Genomic DNA, 21,285 nt, shown 5'->3' with positions numbered 1-21,285 from the left:
GGTAATATTTTTTGATCAATAAATATGTAGCAATAAAAAACAAAATAAACCGGGAGTGATCTCCCCTAAACTTTCTCGAATATTCTAATATAACACTACGTATAAATTTACGTGCGTTTTTTTGAGAAATCGGAAATAGCATAAATTAGTATTTTCCGGTCAACGGAAAATACTCAAAATTTGACAGAAGGTAGAAAATTAGATCTTTTACTTACATGTGAAATTTCATTTACCTATCTGAAATAGTCCTCACGTTATAGGCTTTTGAAAAATTCAAAGTAGAAAAAGTACCACGTCCAGTTATCGGAAATCGCTCAAAAGTTGATACGGATCTACGATTTTGATAAAATACTTATATATGAAATTTCATCAACCTACCTGTAACGGTACTCAAGTAATCGTGTTTACACACAGACACACACACACACACAGACACACAGACATACGGACAAGATTGCAAAATTATGTTTTTCCGTATCAGTGAGCTGTAAAACGTCGAGATTTGTACAAATCTCGATTTTTTTTGCACGGTTACAATACTTTCTCTATACTTCGTATAGTAGAGAAAGTAAAAAAAAAGATACTTTCTTAGAATTTCATAATCTTCCTAAAAACGAAACACAATAAAAAAAATAAAATAAAAATATAGCTTAATGTATAACAGACTGAATTCGAGAACGTTGGCCTCATCTTGTATCTAGTAATGCTAACTAGCCTACACAATGTAGCTAAAAATAGTGGCACGTGGGTCTATTGTTGCCATTCGGCTAAGTCAAATGTATTGTGTCAATAGCGAGTGGGAGGGGCTGATAGATGGCAGCAAAGTTTCAGTGAAAGAAGAAATATGAATGGCCAGGCTTAGAGAATGGAGTATCTTATTTTTGACAAATTGAATGAAAATACCGCAGTACCAGGGCTACGGAGGGGATAATGCGGGAGGGAAGTTGAACAATTTGGATCTCTATCTCAATCTCTATATCACACACACACAAACATATATATATATATATATATATATATATATATATATATATATATATATATATATATATATATATATATATATATATATATAAAATATCACGAATTGAAGAACCTTCATGAGAGCATTGAAAGCGACACTCTGACACCATCTTCCCTCCCCTCCGAATAATTTCAAGATTTCATTTTCAATGGAAAATAAATAACATACTAATCAATTTTGAATTCCATTAAGCATAGAGATCGTAGAAAACATTCAAAAACAAAAGTGATAGTAGACAATAAGTATGGATGTCTAAACATTTCAAACGAAATAATTAAACTTTTTTTCTCGATCTGTACGATGGTGTGGCCGAGTAATAGAGCCAACGTTAGATTACCAATATGTCTAGAGATCAGTTCCCGGACATTTGCTTGCATTACGTCTAACGATAACAGCACTCAATAATGTAATCAGATGGACTTTTCTTTGTATATTGACTTATAATCGGCGCATTACTGGGCATATAAGTAAAGTTCCCTTTCAAACTTGAAGGTGTACGGGCGAGTGAAGTAGAGTTCACTTGTTTCTGTGACCTCGGCATATGAAGGGATAGTGTACTCAGCACTATGCCCAGCCGCCTTTACTTACACTATTGAGTTGAACCCGGATTCGAACTCGAGACTTACGGGTTAGCTCTCTACCACTAGGCCACTACGTCCTAACTGGGCATATACCCCAGTTGTATACCCAAGTAATGTAAGTATATCGACACTATCTACAAATATTTTCAGTTATCAGGTGGTCCTCTAGTTTTATGTAACATTTCAGAACCGTTTTTTGAAAACAATTGAGCTGTACATGTATTACATAATATTGTAAAGCAATTTATGTCAGACAAGTTCAACATATTATAAATAAATTATTATAGATAAATTTATCATAGATACATAATATTGCAAAGCAATTTATGTCAGACAAGTTCAACATATTATAAATAAATTATTATAGATAAATTTATCATAGATACAATTACATAGATACAATCATCACAGATACAATTATAATATATACAATAGGGCTGGTAAGTAGGTCAATAAACAGTTCTATGGCTCATGCAGGTTTTATTGCAATACATACAATTATCATAGACACAATTACCATAGATACAATTATCATAATACAATATCACAGAAAACATGCCTCAAAGACAAAATCTCTTCACACAACGAACCTAATATCTCAAAGAGAACCTACCCCCAATACACAATTCAGGCCTTACCATTATAAACCAAACAGAAACACAACAATTTTTTTTAAACATAAACCGTATCAGATGAGGTTCGAATTTATTGGTCAACCGAAGCTAACACCCAGTCAACAAGCGTTTGTTAACAGTGTTGGTTTTTATTCTATCAACTGCCTCAAGTTGATTGCAAATCGAAACAAAACAACCCGGTTGCGCGTGAATAATCGAATATTGTTAACTAAAGCGGTAATCGATTTATCATTGCCGGCGTGGAAGATTTTTTACGCTAGCGAGACATGATATCGAACACGTGAGAATGAAATCGATTACCGGGAAAGACATTTGCCTCTTTGTAGTTTGGAATGCGTTTTTCTGGTTGTACATTTAAGACATAAAGATTTACGTTTGAGTAAAACTGGTCCATAGCTAGTGCTTTTTTTAATGGAATAAATGATCGTGAATAAAATGCTTGTAAAACATTAAAAACACATTAAAATTACTAATGAAAATGTAATGCGTTTTAAAAATTGCATATTTTGATCACAATCTTTAATTCTTAATCATATTATGCTTTTTAATTGTTTGAACCAATGTTCAAATATTATTAAATACGTATTTTAGCAATCTATTATCAGAAAATGGGATGTGGTGGTCCAAGGGTAGAGCATACGACTGCTAACCTGAAAGTCAAGAGTTTGAATCCCTGTTCAAGTCCGTGGAATGTAGCTGAGTCCACCCAGCTCTGATAAGTACCTGACTCATATTAGGGAAAGTAAAGGCAGCTGACCATACTGTATTTACATATGCTGAGGTCACAGAAACAAGTGAACTCTGCTTCACTTGTCCAATGAACCATCAGGTTCGAAAGGGAACTTTACTTATATACAGAAATGAGTGATCCTCATAGACAAGTAGAAATAAAAATTTTAAAAAATGTGCTGATGAAACATGTACAATTAGCAAATTACTAAAAACATTTTATTTTACATTTAGAACACATTTTAATGCAGTTATACTCCACTTTAGATGATTCCAATCTTATTGGCAACATCTAAGGCATCATAATCTGGGGCCAAATGCACATAGGTTTTCTTTTCACAATCAGGCCTAATTAATGTATTAACCTTTGATTCTTCAATATCGTACAGTTTCTTGACAGCCATCTTTATCATGGGCTTGTTAGCACGCTTGTCGACAATAAATACAATAGCATTGTTGTAATCAATATATTTTTATGGCAGACTCATTGGTCAGAGGGTACTTAATCAATGCATACTGATCAAGTTTATTACTCTTGTTCACACTAAGTGGTCAGAGGGTACTTAATCAATGCATACTGATCAAGTTTGTTACTTATGTTCACACTCAGTGGTCAGAGGGTACTTAATCAATGCATTCTGATCAAGTTTATTACTCTTGTTCACACTCAGAGTTAGAGGGTACTTAATCAATGCATTCTGATCAAGTTTATTACTCTTGTTCACACTAAGTGGTCAGAGGGTACTTAATCAATGCATACTGATCAAGTTTATTACTCTTGTTCACACTCAGAGTTAGAGGGGACTTAATCAATGCATTCTGATCAAGTTTATTACTCTTGTTCACACTAAGTGGTCAGAGGGTACTTAATCAATGCATACTGATCAAGTTTATTACTCTTGTTCACACTAAGTGGTCAGAGGGTACTTAATCAATGCATACTGATCAAGTTTATTACTCTTGTTCACACTCAGTGGTCAGAGAGTACTTAATCAATGCATTCTGATCAAGTTTATTACTCTTGTTCACATTCAGTAGTCAGTGGGTACTTAATCAATGCATACTGATCAAGTTTATTACTCTTGTTAACACTCAGAGTTAGAGGGGACTTAATCAATGCATACTGATCAAGTTTATTACTCTTGTTCACACTTAGTGGTCAGAGGGTACTTAATCAATGCATACTGATCAAGTTTATTACTCTTGTTCACACTAAGTGGTCAGAGGGTACTTAATCAATGCATACTGATCAAGTTTATTACTCTTGTTCACACTTAGTGGTCAGAGGGTACTTAATCAATGCATACTGATCAAGTTTATTACTCTTGTTCACACTCAGTGGTCAGAGAGTACTTAATCAATGCATTCTGATCAAGTTTATTACTCTTGTTCACACTAAGTGGTCAGAGGGTACTTAATCAATGCATACTGATCAAGTTTATTACTCTTGTTCACACTCAGAGTTAGAGGGGACTTAATCAATGCATTCTGATCAAGTTTATTACTCTTGTTCACACTAAGTGGTCAGAGGGTACTTAATCAATGCATACTGATCAAGTTTATTACTCTTGTTCACACTAAGTGGTCAGAGGGTACTTAATCAATGCATACTGATCAAGTTTATTACTCTTGTTCACACTCAGTGGTCAGAGAGTACTTAATCAATGCATTCTGATCAAGTTTATTACTCTTGTTCACATTCAGTAGTCAGAGGGTACTTAATCAATGCATACTGATCAAGTTTATTACTCTTGTTCACACTCAGAGTTAGAGGGGACTTAATCAATGCATACTGATCAAGTTTATTACTCTTGTTAACACTTAGTGGTCAGAGGGTACTTAATCAATGCATACTGATCAAGTTTATTACTCTTGTTCACACTAAGTGGTCAGAGGGTACTTAATCAATGCATACTGATCAAGTTTATTACTCTTGTTCACACTCAGAGTTAGAGGGGACTTAATCAATGCATACTGATCAAGTTTATTACTCTTGTTCACACTTAGTGGTCAGAGGGTACTTAATCAATGCATACTGATCAAGTTTATTACTCTTGTTCACACTAAGTGGTCAGAGGGTACTTAATCAATGCATACTGATCAAGTTTATTACTCTTGTTCACACTAAGTGGTCAGAGGGTACTTAATCAATGCATACTGATCAAGTTTATTACTCTTGTTCACACTCAGTGGTCAGAGAGTACTTAATCAATGCATTCTGATCAAGTTTATTACTCTTGTTCACACTAAGTGGTCAGAGGGTACTTAATCAATGCATACTGATCAAGTTTATTACTCTTGTTCACACTCAGAGTTAGAGGGGACTTAATCAATGCATTCTGATCAAGTTTATTACTCTTGTTCACACTAAGTGGTCAGAGGGTACTTAATCAATGCATACTGATCAAGTTTATTACTCTTGTTCACACTAAGTGGTCAGAGGGTACTTAATCAATGCATACTGATCAAGTTTATTACTCTTGTTCACACTCAGTGGTCAGAGAGTACTTAATCAATGCATTCTGATCAAGTTTATTACTCTTGTTCACATTCAGTAGTCAGAGGGTACTTAATCAATGCATACTGATCAAGTTTATTACTCTTGTTCACACTCAGAGTTAGAGGGGACTTAATCAATGCATACTGATCAAGTTTATTACTCTTGTTCACACTTAGTGGTCAGAGGGTACTTAATCAATGCATACTGATCAAGTTTATTACTCTTGTTCACACTAAGTGGTCAGAGGGTACTTAATCAATGCATACTGATCAAGTTTATTACTCTTGTTCACACTAAGTGGTCAGAGGGTACTTAATCAATGCATACTGATCAAGTTTATTACTCTTGTTCACACTCAGTGGTCAGAGAGTACTTAATCAATGCATTCTGATCAAGTTTATTACTCTTGTTCACACTAAGTGGTCAGAGGGTACTTAATCAATGCATACTGATCAAGTTTATTACTCTTGTTCACACTCAGTGGTCAGAGGGTACTTAATCAATGCATACTGATCAAGTTTATTACTCTTGTTCACACTTAGTGGTCAGAGGGTACTTAATCAATGCATACTGATCAAGTTTATTACTCTTGTTCACACTTAGTGGTCAGAGGGTACTTAATCAATGCATTCTGATCAAGTTTGTTACTCTTGTTCACACTCTTGCGTTGATACTTGGGAGCCCTGGGCAGCTTAAGGGTTTTTGGACGACGGAAATGTACAGATGTCCTTATTTTGCGGTTTCTTTTGTCATGTTTACCGCGAACAACTGTCTTCTTTGCTTTAAGTGCTTTTTCTTTAGCTTTCACTACTTCTGCATCAACTTAGGGAGGTGGCGAAGTCTTTTTCTCGTCTTTTTACTTTCTCGTATATACGAAGTATAGAGAAAGTCTTGTAATCGTGCAAAAAAAAAAATCGAGATTTTTACAAATCACGACGTTTTACACCTCTCTGATACGATAAAAACATAATTTTGCAATCTTGTCCGTATGTCTGTGTGTGTGTGTGTCTGTCTGTCTGTCTGTGTGTAAACACGATAACCTTTACAGCTAGGTTGATGAAATTTCATATATAAGTATTTTATCAAAATCGTAGATTCGTATTAACTTTTGAGCTATTTTTCTACTTTAAATTTTTCAAAAGCCTATAACTTGAGTACTATTTCAGATAGATAAATGAAATTTCACATGTTAGTGAAAAATCTAAGTCTCTATCTTCTGTAAAATTTTGAGTAATTTCCGTTGACCGGAAGTACTAATTTACGCTATTTCAGATTTCTCAAAAAAAGCATGTAAATTTATAAAGTACTAATAATATTCCGCACTATTATGCACATTTTGTTTTGCTGTTCGCTTGGTGCGCAATTCTTTTTTCTATGAGATTCTATTCCATTTTTAAAAGTTTAAGTAATTAAAAATCATGTCTATATTCCAAGTTATATAAGAATATTCTAGAAAGTTTAGGGGAGATCACTCCCGGTTTATTTTAACTTTTTTAGCCTTAGGTGCCGGAGCTGCTACTGGTTTGGCTGCTAGGTCTTTCGTCTTGGGTGCCTTGTTGACATTTAGCAAAATTACTGTAAACATTTTTTTTTCAATTTTCATTTACCGTTTTAATAACATAACAATACTACGGTGATGTTTGTATGGAGAATTTGTGTTTAAATAGAGAAAATAAGACTGGTTGGATTTTTTTTTTCGAAAAAATAAAAATTTGATCTAACCATTTTTTTTTTTTTGTTTTTCAACAAAAACAATTTTTTTTTTGGCCTCAGACACGTAATTTATAGCGTCAGCTGTGTGTTCGCTTTAGTATTACAGTTTTCATCATCGGCTTGTGAGGACTGATACAGATTTACAATAGTAATATTTCTTTCTTACTTGTAGCCTGCTTTCATTCATTTAAGAAGGTTTACTTATACATAAATCTAATACAAAACGTCTAAATATATATAAAAAAAAAACCAACCTGAAACTGAAAATGCAAATGTGTAATTAAATGATGATTCAAGGGATTTTTTTCTCGGCGTGGTGGGCTGAGGGGACGGGGGGGGGGGGGGGGAGGGGGGATGAAGAGAGAGTGGAATTTGTGTTTTTAAGTAGACCTGTAATAAATTTGGGATTACAGAGAATTAAAATGATACAAATTTTAAGCAATCGGAAAAGTTATGTTATTACAATGAGACACATCAAAGCAAACATTCTTCCCTTTCAAACATCTATATCTATACAGTCCTCAAACATTTTTTAAAATATATTTTTTGTTTTGTTTATTAATTCAATTGTTTTAAACATTTAAATAAGTAATAATAATTTATTTGATAGATTTTACACAGCATCAAAGACATGAAGATCAATTGCATATATAATAATCAAAGGGAGAAAATAAAATGGCATAAGAACTAGACTAAAATAAGGTGTGCAACAACAAAAAACAATTTTTTTTTTATTTGAAGCCATTTATTTATTTATTTCGATACACATCAAATAAAACAAAAATCTAACATGAATGATTCTAATTGTGATATTTTATTCATTGAGTATAGATTTAACATTCAGTGTCTGTTTTGTACCAGAGTTATATGGCAGAGTCAGTGCGGTATGTAACATTTTCTAACTGTAACAGCTTTCATTGTAGTACAGCTTGTTTAACAACAAAAAACAATGAGATCAGAAAAAAAAAAATTCATAAAAAACGTTTTAATAACAAGCTTTTATGTAATGATGCACTAAAAAGTAGAAAATAAATTATAGACTACTATTTAAATAACTATAAAGAAAAGCGTGGGTCACTTTAGTATCTATTGGATACCTTTACTAATGTTAAGGAAGACACCCACGCTTTTCTTTATAGTTATTTAAATAGTAGTCTATAATTTATTTTCTACTTTTTAGTGCATCATTACATAAAAGCTTGTTATTAAAACGTTTTTTATGAATTTTTTTTTCAGTACTTTGCATGTTTTATCTACAATAGAGTTACATGACTAAAAACCATTGCGCGCCTACTGAATATCACGTTCAGTAGGCGCGCAATGGTTTTTGAACGCAGCCATTACGTGGTCGTAATGGCGCAGCTATTGATGACGCGTGTGGTGTGGTTGGCTAGACATGCCTACTAATTCGGTCCAAATTTTAATTAATTCATAAAAAATCAATTAGGCATCCAATTAAGTCAAATTTAGTTTCAGATTGCATTGTCTTCATGTCTTGACCCACGTGCCAACTGTGAATCGTGTCGGTCAAGTAGAACTGTCCGAATTTTCACTCCTGCGTTTCCGTCTAGACTGACGACTGACGACTTACGACAGACAGAGGAAGTGAGTTAAATAAAAGCTTGTAAAAATACCTCAAACCCATTAAGTTATAATCCACTGTCAAAGATAATTGTTTTATTATATTTACTTGTTAACCATGTTTTAACTAAGGTTTATGGTTGAAAGGTTGCTGTTACTTTAAATAGTTTTCATTTCTTTCATGCATGTCAAAACTTTCCTTTTGAAAAAAAAATTTAATATTACAATATCTTGCATTGAAATTTTCCATACAACCATTAAATTTAAAACATCTTTATTATCACAAGTTTGGCCTAATTTTCTGGGTTAACTCCCATCCTGTCCGCCATTTTACGTGTCGTCTCGCAGCAAAGTGCTTCTTCTCTCCCTTTAGCTTAGCGTTTCCTTATTAAGAAATGCATTATTTTAAAGCTCACAATCTCTCCAACTCTCGCAGAAATTTAGTGCTGACATTCCCCTCAATGTAACGACGGGTGTGGGGGTGGGTGGTGGGATATTTGGGGTGGAAGGGAGGGAGGGAAATCTATTTTCGGATTTTTTAACGGGGGGTGAGAGGTGACGAGTGGGTGTCAGCCATTCTTAATTTCAGCCAGACGTTCTGTATAAGACCACCGCCCCTCGACTGTTTCCGGTCAACACTTTTATCTCAAGCTGACGTCTGTTTCGTGTTCATTCGAGGAGGTGTTCGGATTCTGGAATTATTACAGACCAGCGGATTTAGCTAGGTTCGAACGTTAATGGTGAAACTATTAGAAACAGTGTGATGTAGTGCTATCGAATTTTATTTTATAAACGTTAATTGATGATATTATAAGTTGTAGTGCTATCACATTATATTGTATTAACGTTAATGGTGATACTATTAGAAACATTGTGATGTAGTGCTATCGAGTTATATTTTATAAACATTAATGTTGATACTATAAGATGTCGTAATGCTAGGGAATTATATTTTATAAACGTTAATTAATGATATTATAAGTTGTAGTGCTATCACATTATATTTTATAAACGTTAATGGTGATACTATAATATGCCGTCGTGCTATCGAAGTATATTTTATAAACGTTAATTGATGATACTATAAGTTGTAGTGCTATTAAATTACATTTTATAAACGTTAATGGTGATACTATAAGATGTAGTGGTATAGAATTATATTTTATAAATGTTGATACTATAAGATATAGTGCTATCGAATTATATTTTATAAACGTTAAATGATGATACTATTAGATGTAGTGATATCGAATTATATTTTATAAATGTTAAATGATGATATTATTAATAGAAAAAGTGTGATGTCGTATAGCTCTCATGTCATATTTTATCCATGTTTTACATACTATCTCATATATGAATATTTTAATAAAATAGATCTATTTTAATATATACTAAACTTTGTGGTAATCCATTGGGTAATAGTGTGTCTGTGGTTAACATTAAATGGAAAAAAATATTAAGAATTTCCTTAGCTTCTATACTAAATCAGAACTTGTGTCGAATTTGCCGCTTTTTTGTTCTAAAAAAAGGGAAGTAAGTCGGAATCTTTTTAAACGTGTACATACATTTTAGTAACCGTGTAAATAGGTTTATTAAATATATTTTAAAATTTTTAATATGTTTGTAATATGCTTACATAAGAAATGATTAGAACAGAAGAGATATTTGACTAAATTAATATCTCGAAGAGAAAAACTTCTTGGAACAAAATTCTCACCGCAGAACACAAACTTTTTTTCTTGTGATTCTTCTAAAAAAGGTCTAAACAGTAGTTACTTTTAGTCAAAGCTCGAACAACTTTTTTGTTATAATCGTACGCAAAATCAAACGCTCTCTATTTCCGAGTGTTGTAGTCCATCGAACAAGAGTCGCAAAACAACAAGTCATGGGCAAACGCAAGAGATCCGATGTGGACCAATCTATTGACGAAAGTGAAAATGATGTGAGCATCACTAAGCAACCCAAAATCAGCTGGGAGGAGAAAGTCAAACATTTAAGTCCAATCGCCAGCCCATTGGCCTCCAAGAAATTAACAAAAAGACTTTACAAAATGATAAGTAAAGCCAAGGCAAATAATGCCCTACACAAAGGAATCAAAGATGTCCAAAAGCGTTTACGAAAGGGAGATAAGGAAATTGTCATTTTAGCTGGGGATGTGAGTCCATATGACATCATTTCACATATTCCCATAGTCTGTGAGGAAGGGGAAATTCCATATTGCTACACACCTTCAAAATCTGAACTTGGTGAATCTTACGGCACAAAACGACAAGCATGTGTGGTGCTAATTAAACACCATGACGCCTTTAAAGATCTGTTTGAGGAATGTAAGGCAAAGATTGCTGAAATACCAACATCATACTAAAAATTGCTTTAAAACTTGTTTCAATAAATATAAATTCAAAAAAAAAAAAAAAAAAAAAAAAAAAAAAAACCCTACCACATGGGCGTGTCTAGCTGGACTACCACATGGGCGTGTCTAGCATAACCCTACCACATGAGCGTGTCTAGCTAGACCCTAAAAAAAAAAAAAGCAAGATTTCAAACCAGTTTTAAAACGCAATTTTTGCTTGCTAGGCAGAATGCGAGAAGTAAAATATAATTTTTCCTGGTATATCCAAATCAAAAGGACCCTCATAGTACAAAAATATTATTGAAGAAAATAACTTTCAAACGCATATACTTACTTAAATTATATTTGACTTGATCATGTATGAGTAGTGTTTCTTATTGTCTTCCGTATCGTAAATTTAAACATTAATTGCGAAACCATGTTAAACCGTATCCTGATTCAATTAACGATGCATATTAGATCTTCTTCTTCTTCGTTCTAAATTTTAGTGTTGGAAGGTATCCCCTCCAACACAATTAAGTATACGTGTCAACTATTGATTTGGCATTGAGGCCATTGACTCTGATTTCAGCCTGCTTTTCTTTTTGGATTTGCTTCCATAGCCTTTGTCCAACCAAGAACAAACTACAAGGCAGCAGTTGTTTGATTTTGGAGTTGTCTCTCCTAGAAGAGTGGCTGTCCCCAGCTAACGAACCTCATCTGCCCGAGCGTTCAAACTCGAGACTTTTCGGTTTAGCAACACAAAAAACTGGGGCTTATCCATCAATACCAAGAAAACAACTTATTCAATCTTCACCTTATCAACTAAACATCAAAAAATGAAACTAACCCTAGAAAACCAAGAGCAAGAAAAAAATGACCACCACAAATACCTAGGAGTCACTTTTGACACTCGACTTACCTGGAGAAAACAAATAGAAAACACGCAAAGTTAAGGGATCAAAAGACTTTATCTAATGAGGAAACTGGCAGGAACAGACTGGGGAGCAAATCACCACATCCTGAAAAAAACCTACACCAGCTATGTGAGACCTACGTTAGAATATGGTGCTTCGGCTTGGGGCTCAGCAGCAAAAACAAATATTAGCAAAATTGACAAAGTTCAGAACATTGGTTTGAAAATAATGACAGGAGCCATGAAAACAACACCCATAAAAGCTATGGAGGAAATAGCCGCTCTTAGCTCAATAGAAGAAAGAAGAGAATCAAAAATCCTCACTCAATACACAAAGCTAGAGGCACTGGAAAACCATAACCTAAAACAAAAACTCCAGAAACCCAGTCCATCAACCAGACTACAAAGAACAAGTTTCATCAAAGAAGCAAAAAATCTGAAAAAGAAATATGAAATCGAAAATATCATTCCTGAAGCAATAAAAACTCAAAACCTCTCCCCGCCTTGGATCTCCCACTGTCATTTAACCATTATTGACTCAATAGACACCATAGAAAAAAAATCTGACTATGATCTAGAAGAACTTAAGAAAATAACAAATAAACACATTAAGGATCAGTACCCCAGCAATACCTGGATTAGAGTTTTCACAGATGGCTCAGCTGAAGATGCCACAAACAATGGCGGGGCTGGCATCCTTATTGAATGGCCAAGCGGAGAAAGCCTGGAAAAGGCAATAGCCACAGGCAGCCTATCCGACAATTTTAGGGCAGAAAAAGAAGCTTTAGAACATGCAGCAAACCTCCTGTCAGAACACCCTGAATCACCGAATAGTCAGATTGTATTTCTTACATATGCCAAATCTGTCCTGCAATCCCTAAAAAATCCAGAGTCCTATATTCAAACACGACAGCACTAGAGAGGCTAAAAAATACCTGCAGCAGAATTGTGCTGCAGTGGATCCCGGGCCACTGCCAGATCCAGGGTAACGAGATCGCAGACCAGCTGGCAAAAATTGGGGGAAAGAAACCACAACCGGAAATTTCGCTACACCAAAAAGAAATAAAAAGAATAATAAAAAACAAACAAACGCTAATGTGGTCTGTCACACACCCTCACTACAATAAAGACGACGGCTGTTATAATCTGACACGAAAACAACAATACATAATCTTTCGACTTAGAACAGGCCACAACAGACTAAATCAACACATGCACAGAAAACTGAAGGTTGGGTGTGGCGAAATGTGCCCTTGTGGCAAGGCCCCGGAAAATACGGAGCACGTACTCCAGGAATGTACTTTGTATAGCCAGGCACGAGTCAGACACTGGCCCCTGCCCACCCCACTCAGGGAAAAATTATATGGGGCACCTGCCAAACTGGAGACCACAGTCCGGTTTGTCCACGAAGTTGGACTTGTTGTCTGAATCCTCCACCATATTCACAATTAAGAACGAAGAAGAAGAAGGTTTAGCAACCATGAGCCTTACCGACTCGACCATGCGACTAATTTCTAACTTATATACATCTTTATTAAAAGTATGACATTATTTCCATTAACATTGTTGCTTTAACTTCATAAGAGCGACAACTAAACATGTTCCAATATCTTAATACTAGATAAATCCCATGTCTTGCATTTATTAAATTTTTCCCCGTATTGCCTCATCCAATCGTACTTCAAGGTCTTTGAAACTTCATTAAAAAATTAGGTGTCACATAACAAAAATACTTGCTGTAAGGAAATTTATATTTTAAAAATCTAAATAATCTTGACGTGTCTACGCTTATGGTGGCATAGTACCGACCACACTTTCATATGACGAGGTCACAGAAACAGGTGAACTCTACTTCATTTGCCATATGGACCGTCAGGTTCAAAAAGGGAACTATACTTTTTTTTACTGCTTAAGGTTACGTTAATTTAATAATTAAGGAGTTGATATACTGCGAGCTCAGTTATACACAAAATACTTGACTTCAGTTTTAATTAAAATGGAAATTTGTTTCATTTCTTTTTAATTTCTTTTGTTTTTCAAGACCGCTTTAATTGTTTTTTTTTAAAAGACTTGTATAGGCTACTTGCAAAACACACACAAACACACACGCAAATACACACACACACACACTGACTTGCACATAGGCACACAAGTACACACACAATTTATATAATTCATTTAGATATACACATAAATCACATTTATTCATGTATACTTCTGGATATATATATTTAAAAAAAAAAAAAAAGACTGATTGCTATTTAATGTTCAATCCCATGTGACTAAAGAATTAATTTATTCAGACATATAACCGTCCCAACGTTTTTTTTTTTGTTCCAATAGCTGACACGCTTCCAGATCTGGTTCTGATATCTCAAGTCCCACGGAACAGGAGACGCGTTCAGCACGGGCGTCAGGGGAGACAAATCTTCAAGCACTTTTCTAAATATACCCCGGCGACGAGGGGAGAGAACAATTAAATATTACAAACGAAGCCACCGAAGTTGGGTGTTTTTTTTTTCCTCTCTTCCAAATTTACTTCAGCCTAAAGACTTTTTTTTTCCAGACGTTTCGGAAGACTTCTGAAGAATTTTCAGACAAAATCGTGTGTATTCAGACGAACTGGAGTGTTTTTCTAAAGGATTACTAGAGAATCATTGTATTTTGGAAAAATAAGTTTATTTTTCCTCTTCTGGTTTGGAAAAGTGAATTTATTTAAAGATATTTTTATACCTTTTTGGCAAATTATTTTATTATAGACAAGATTTTGTGGTGATTTTTTTATTTTAAAAATTGTGATTTCTAATCACTAAGCTGTTGAACGATATCACGGTTTGATTTCATTTTAGACGTATAAAAAATAAATTCTTTTTGAAGAAAAAAAATAAAACAAGAAAACAGTAGATATTAGAGTGTTGAAGAATAAAAAAAAGAAACTAAAATTCTGGTGGATTATCTCCCATTAAAAGAAATAGCTCCACTCGGAAGTGTGTATTTCTCCAGCCCGTGATGCAAGAGTTATGGGGTTTGGGCTACAATCATACTAAGATGTGATCGTCTGCAGGCTCCATTGTGATATCGTCATCAACGGAGGACGGTTTTTTTTAAACGGATTTTTTTTTTTTTTTTTTAAATCGGAGAGGACCCATCGCAAGCCTGGACAACAAGGAAAACAAAGGGGGAAGGCAATTTGTCGATTACCTCAAAATCAGAAGGTAAGACGTTTTAGATAGGTATTTAATATAAGGATAAGGATGTCAGTTTACCGATAACCGAAAATCCGAAGATAAGACTTTTATGGTACTGATATAACTGTATTCGCATTTGTTTTCTAACAGTACTGTATACTGATTTTATTGTGATAACCACCAAGCCATTTTAACACATACTCAAATATATATATATATATATATATATATATATATATATATATATATATATATATATATATATATATTATGAATTAAATAGCAATTGGAATCCAAGCATCATAGACCTGGCCTTCTCGAGTACAATACAAACAAAAATATTAGAGGGATATAGGTGTGGGCTAGTTTCATTGTCTTATAATAGCTATTCATTGCATTCATTACGAATTAGATACAATGCAGTATGTTCTAATAGTTTATTAAAACAAATTTTCAGTGGCATCGTGAGGTCGGATGTCACCAATCTTGTGGTGCCACCGCCCCCTATCTATTTTTTCTCTGTACATTTTGCAGCTGGTGTCAATCCCTCCCCCTTCCCCGGTAAAAGCTTTGAAGTGTTCACAATTAATAAATTTAATACTAATGATGTTTTTTTTTTTATAGTCGATTGTTAATACACCTGGAGGTAGCATTGTTGTCTCTATAGTTTTTATCTTTACGTCATAGTTCACACCCCTACCACCCACACCCTCCCCTCCCTTGTCTGGTGTGTCATTACGTACTTAAAAAATATTTTTAACTCCAATTAACCATCCATTGAACAGGCCAAAAAAAACCCACCATATTTATTCTATATATTTCGCAAGTGTTTTGTCTTGGTGTCATCCCCCTAAATGGTGTCACGCGGTGCGGTCCGCCCCCCTCCCCTCCGCCTACGACGCCTCTGTTCATTCTTTTGGGCGACACGTTAAACTGAAGTTTAAAAAAAAAAAGCCAAACCTTTAAGACACAAACTGAAATGTCAGACTCAATGTTCCGTTCTCACTACAACTTCTGAATATTTAATTTGTTTTCGGCTGTGTTTGATGAAAAACTATTTTGTCCCTTCTCAGATAACGGAGAGAATTCGCTTTTATCAAATTAGCAGAAATTTTTTTAAACACTGCAGCTGCTTGTAGGAAGATTTCTAAATGTGTTAAAATGTTATCGGTAACATTAACGTTCTGCATTATAAACACGTCCCGCATTGAATGTTCTGTTGTTTGTTAACAATGTTAATACAATTACCTAATTGATTAGCATAAGTTACAAATGTATTGTTAAATATTACAAGTGTTTTATCTCTATTATAGACTGAGAAAATGGAACTTCGAGAGAACACATTTGATTGTATTATAAGTTTTAACATTTCTGCTAATTATAATTCAAATGCTATACTCGGACAATATAAACTTAATTTTTAGAACATAGAGGTCCATAGTGCAGGTGAAATAGAGTTAACTTGTTTCTATGAAGTCGGTATATGAAGAGATACTGTGTTTCCTTAACGTGAGTCAGGTACCCATCAGAGCTGGGTGGACTCAGGGACAGTCTACTGACTTGAACCTGGATTCGAACTCGAGACTTACGGGTCAACATTCCAAATCTCTACCGCTAAATCTAAACTTAACTCTAATCCTTGTAGTAAATGTGATACAGATTTAAAAAAAAAAGTTATTTCTCTGAAATAATAGCGACTTATACATACACACACATATCTAACTGTGTCTGTAATCCCAATCTGTTACGTGTGGGCGTGGGTAAGACACTCACACATCTTCACCCCCCCCCCCCCCCCCAACACACACACTCCAATCCTTGTAGTAAATGTTATACAGATTTAAAAAAAAAAGTTATTTCTCTGAAATAATAGCGACTTATAAATACACACACATATCTAACTGTGTCTGTAATCCCAATCTGTTACGTGTGGGCGTGGGTAAGACACTCACACATCTTCCCCCCCCCCCCCCCCCAACACACACACTCCACACCTACACTTAAATCCGCACGTGAATATAGACTATTTACATTCTAGTTCGAAAGTCCGCATCACCGCTGATAAAAAATACTTTTTATTTTAAAAAAACTAAAGATTCTTGCAGACATTGAGGTAGGTTGAGGTAGGGTGAGGTAGGGTGAGGTAATATAATTTAAATATGAGATACGAAAACCCGCTACGTCACTGCCCCGGAAGTCCCTGGGGCCTGGTGTAATGAGGGTTAAATTAACTGAAAGTTCAAGAGTTAAGTACGGGTTTTAGAAGACCTAAAAAAAACTGGCAGAGTTCGTGAGGGGGAGGGGGGTGTGGTTAAGGGAGATAGGCGGGGATTTTTGGACGCATAGTTTCTTCCAGGCATTACCGCCCCCCCCCCCCCCCGAACGAAATGAAATTTATATAATTTATATAGAAAATAAATACTTTTAACAGTGTCCCCCCCCCCCCCCCCCCGAAAATTTCAAGTGCCCCCCGGAGAAAAAAGTCTGGAAGAAACACTGTTTGGACGGAGGTCCGAAAAGATGGGTTAAAAACTTTTATTTATTTCGCCTGTAGATCCAGCCTAGTATGTATTTCTGTTATGTTGTTGAAAAAAAAATTAAACAAATTTGTAAAACACTTTTAAAAGTATTTAATTTTTTTTTTAATTTTGTAAATAGTAAAATTTAGTTAACATTGAAGTCTATAGCATGTTAACGCATTAATTTTTATTACAACTATTTATTCTAGAGCTTTGTTTGTTCACATTTTACTACAATTTTCTTTAACATGCTTTAAAACCATTTAAACAATAGTTTTATCTTAATAAACCGACGATTAAAGACTCTATCAAAACAAATAAGTAAGTTTAATTTTTATAATTATAAAAATAAAAGTTTAACCCTACAGTGGGTTTCAATGGGAATCTAAGAGTAATGCCAATTGCAATTCTTTTGTCTACTTCATGCAACGTGTACATTAATAACGTTCATTTAAATTTAAAACCTACATATCTGCTGCAAAAATAACCGTTTCGATAACTGGTGTAGACGAAGTATAATTTTTTTATATGACTTCGGCAAATTGAACGAATAGTGTTAGTGTTGTTAATACAAAGTCTAACCGCCAATACTTCCACTAACATGAGCCAGGTACCCATCAGAGCTGAGTGGACTCTGGGACGTCTTACCGTAATCCATACATGATACTGCGGGTTTAGCAGTCGTGCGCTGTACCATACAACTACCCTGTCCGCAAATCCGGACTGAACTTCTGCTTTTTTCTTAACAACTCGTATTGGGCCAGGGCCAGGGCCAGTTTTATGGCCAAAATCTTGGCCTAGTTTCATGTCACAGAAAGCTACAGCTGGCCAACTGGCCAATCGGCCACCTGGCCAAGGGGTTTTGAAGAAGCGTCTCACATTTGAGATAAGTCACGATTTCTCCAGTCACGTGCTTAAGTCTAGACATAACACTTGACCAGAATAATTAGTGGGGAGACATGATCATTGGCAGTTTATCAAGTTTTAGGAGGAAGATCTGATAAGTTTATCAAGTTTTAGTTGGAAGATCTGATCATCGGCAGTTTATCAAGTTTAAGGAGGAAGGTCTGATCATCGGGAGTTTATCAAGTTTTCGTAGGAAGGTCTGATCAATCAGTAGTTTATCAAGTTTTAGTAGAAATTATGATCAGTCTTTAGTTTTTCAAGTTTTAGTAGGAAGATCTGATCATTGGCAGTTTATCAAGTTTTATAAGGTCTATAAGTAGTTTATCAAGTTTTAGTTGGAAGATTTGATCTATCAGATGTTTATTAATTTTTTGTAGGAAGATCTGATCAATCGATAGCTTATCAAGTTTTAGAAGGAAGGTCTGATCATCAGTAATTTATCAAAGATCTGATCAATCAGTAGTTTATCAAGTTTTAGCAAATGATTTCCTTACAAGTTCATGTGCCCTACTGGATATATCAGTGCCAGACAGAATATATTCCTGAGTTCATCCAGCTCAGATGGGGTACCCAACAGTACTTCGTCCCCGACTCCACCCTGCTCAAACGGGAGTACCTGACCACAGAACGTCCTTGAGTCCACTCAGCTTTTGGGGTACCGGATCAGATTTGTTAGTTAAACTATTCATATATCTCTCAGATGAACCAAGTCTAGAAATTTTAAAAGTTTCACAATCTTCTCATAATCCATTTTAAGAAAACCAATTGACTATATGTAAAACGTAGGCAACCTATTAGCCTATATCTTTTCTAAGCACTTAAATTTAGGCAATCTACCAGTCTAAATATTTTCTAAGAATTTAAACGCAGGCAATATATTTGCCAAAATCTGTTTAAGCACGTTGACAATATACGAGCCTTCATATTCTATAAGCACTTAAACGTATTCAATCTATTAGCCAAATCTTCTCTAAACATTTTTTAATTCATGTGATCTTCCTCCCTAAGCTCATAATTTAGGTAAACTGTTCCGATGTTTTAGACAAGATTATCATAAAGCTACAATCGATATGATTTAGTGAGCCGATTTATCAAACGCGCGTAATCAAAACATATAAGTTTGGCTTCATCAATCCATCATGGCAACTCAAACATTCCCAAATTCAATTTAGAGTACATTTTTTTCTGGTTCCTTTTTTTTATGTGACGTCTAGTCTCGTGTGTAATCTAGGTCAAAGTCTATATTTATCCTGCGGCTTGTTGATCCAATAAAGTAACAGAGGGGACGTGACGCGATGAAGAAAAAACGTTCATTGGTTGCCGATGACGCAGATGGGGAATTATTACACTGTGGACTGGTTAATTTACACACTAAGCGAGTCGCAAATAGTGGCTATTATCACACCCGTCTCCCCAACGGTATAAAATGGATAGCGGGGTGGTGAGAAATTTGGATGGAGGGGGGTAGGGGAGAGGAGTGAGGGCAGTTAGGTTAAATTGATATTTTTATGAGGAATGAAGGGTGCGTAGTTAAAATAAGATAGGGGTAAAGGGGGAGGGGAGAGGCTTGTTCAGTGGCATCAACTTGCAGTGTAGGTGTGTTACATAGGGTATAGTTCAGTTTGTTCAGTCTAGTCTTTGAGCACTGTGTGTGTGAGTGTGTGGCTGTGGGGTGAGGGGGGTGGGTGGGTGTTTTCGGACAGTAAAGTCAGCTTTCATTATATTTTTACAGGAGATGGGATAAAAGCAATATTCCCTTTGAGTTGCGCAGTCGCTCTGTAGTTTTGAAACTGCGCGCAGTCATTTTATACAATACACATGTCCTTGTATAAGACACACAATACACGTTACACACTACCCTTATCCCTTGGCCCTGAGAGAGAACGTTGTGTGTAAGGGGGATTGCGGTTTGGGCAGTTAAGCCAATATTACCATGTGAAGGAGGGATTGAGGGTTGACATTAAAGTTAACATGAGATATATGTTTACGGGAGGGGGTGTAATTGATTGGCGGTTTGAAATAGTTAAGTCATTATACCACGTGAATTGAGGAGGGGGGGGTAGAGTTCGACCAGTTATTTTTTCTTCTTCGTTCTCAATTTTATTGATGGAAGAGATCACCTCCAACACAGTTAAGTATCACGTGTCAACATATAAGCTGTTGACGCTGATTTCAACCTGCTTTTCTTTTGGGATTTGCTTACATAGCCTATGTTAAACCAAGAACAAACTACAAGGCAGCAGTTGTTTTGCTTTTAGAGTTGTCTCTCCTAGATGAGTTGCCGTCCTCAGCTATGGAGCCTCATCGGCCTGGGGGTTCAAACACAAGACTTTTTTTGGTTCGCAACCACTAATATCAAAATGCGACACTTGTTTTAGTGAAATACAAGGGTGAGGGTTTGGATTGTTAAGTCAATGTACCATGTGATGGGGTTTGGGGGGAGGGGAGAATCGAGATTGCGGGCATTTAAGATCGGGAGGGGAGAGAGGGAGGATGAGGCTCATTGTCACCAGGGACAGATCGTGACCAAGAGAGAACATTCCAGAATTAATTTTTAAGTGTCTTTTTGTGTTATCTTCATGCGAATACTTCAGACGTTGAGCATTGTTGAGTTCCAGACGACTCGCTGACGTCATGAAAATAAAACTATATCCTCCC

At 35.4% G+C, this 21,285-nt stretch overlaps 2 protein-coding genes across 2 annotated transcripts in view; both read left to right on the top strand.

Moving 5' to 3' along the window:
* Positions 1-10,599: 10,599 nt before the first annotated feature.
* On the top strand, positions 10,600-11,164 carry LOC131930415 (H/ACA ribonucleoprotein complex subunit 2-like protein). Its single transcript, XM_059286882.1, has one exon. The coding sequence runs from the start codon at positions 10,652-10,654 to the stop codon at positions 11,129-11,131; it is 480 nt and encodes a 159-aa protein (XP_059142865.1). The 5' UTR covers positions 10,600-10,651; the 3' UTR covers positions 11,132-11,164.
* Positions 11,165-15,143: 3,979 nt separating this feature from the next.
* Positions 15,144-21,285, top strand: part of LOC131930414 (ankyrin repeat domain-containing protein 33B) — a gene marked incomplete at its 3' end in the record, with an annotated part of 29,050 nt that continues 22,908 nt past the window's right edge. The window contains exon 1 of the mRNA XM_059286880.1: positions 15,144-15,229. The remainder of the gene's footprint in view (positions 15,230-21,285) is intronic.

Source organism: Physella acuta, unplaced genomic scaffold (assembly GCF_028476545.2).
Source record: "Physella acuta isolate Inbredline_101_S28 unplaced genomic scaffold, ASM2847654v3 ptg001770l, whole genome shotgun sequence".
NCBI lineage: Eukaryota > Metazoa > Mollusca > Gastropoda > Physidae > Physella > Physella acuta.
This window is presented reverse-complemented; position numbering and strand designations above follow the sequence as displayed.

What these genes read in the sequence shown, in the direction of transcription:
- LOC131930415 (XM_059286882.1), top strand. Translation starts at nt 10,652, where the DNA reads ATGGGCAAACGCAAGAGATCCGATGTGGACCAATCTATTGACGAAAGT.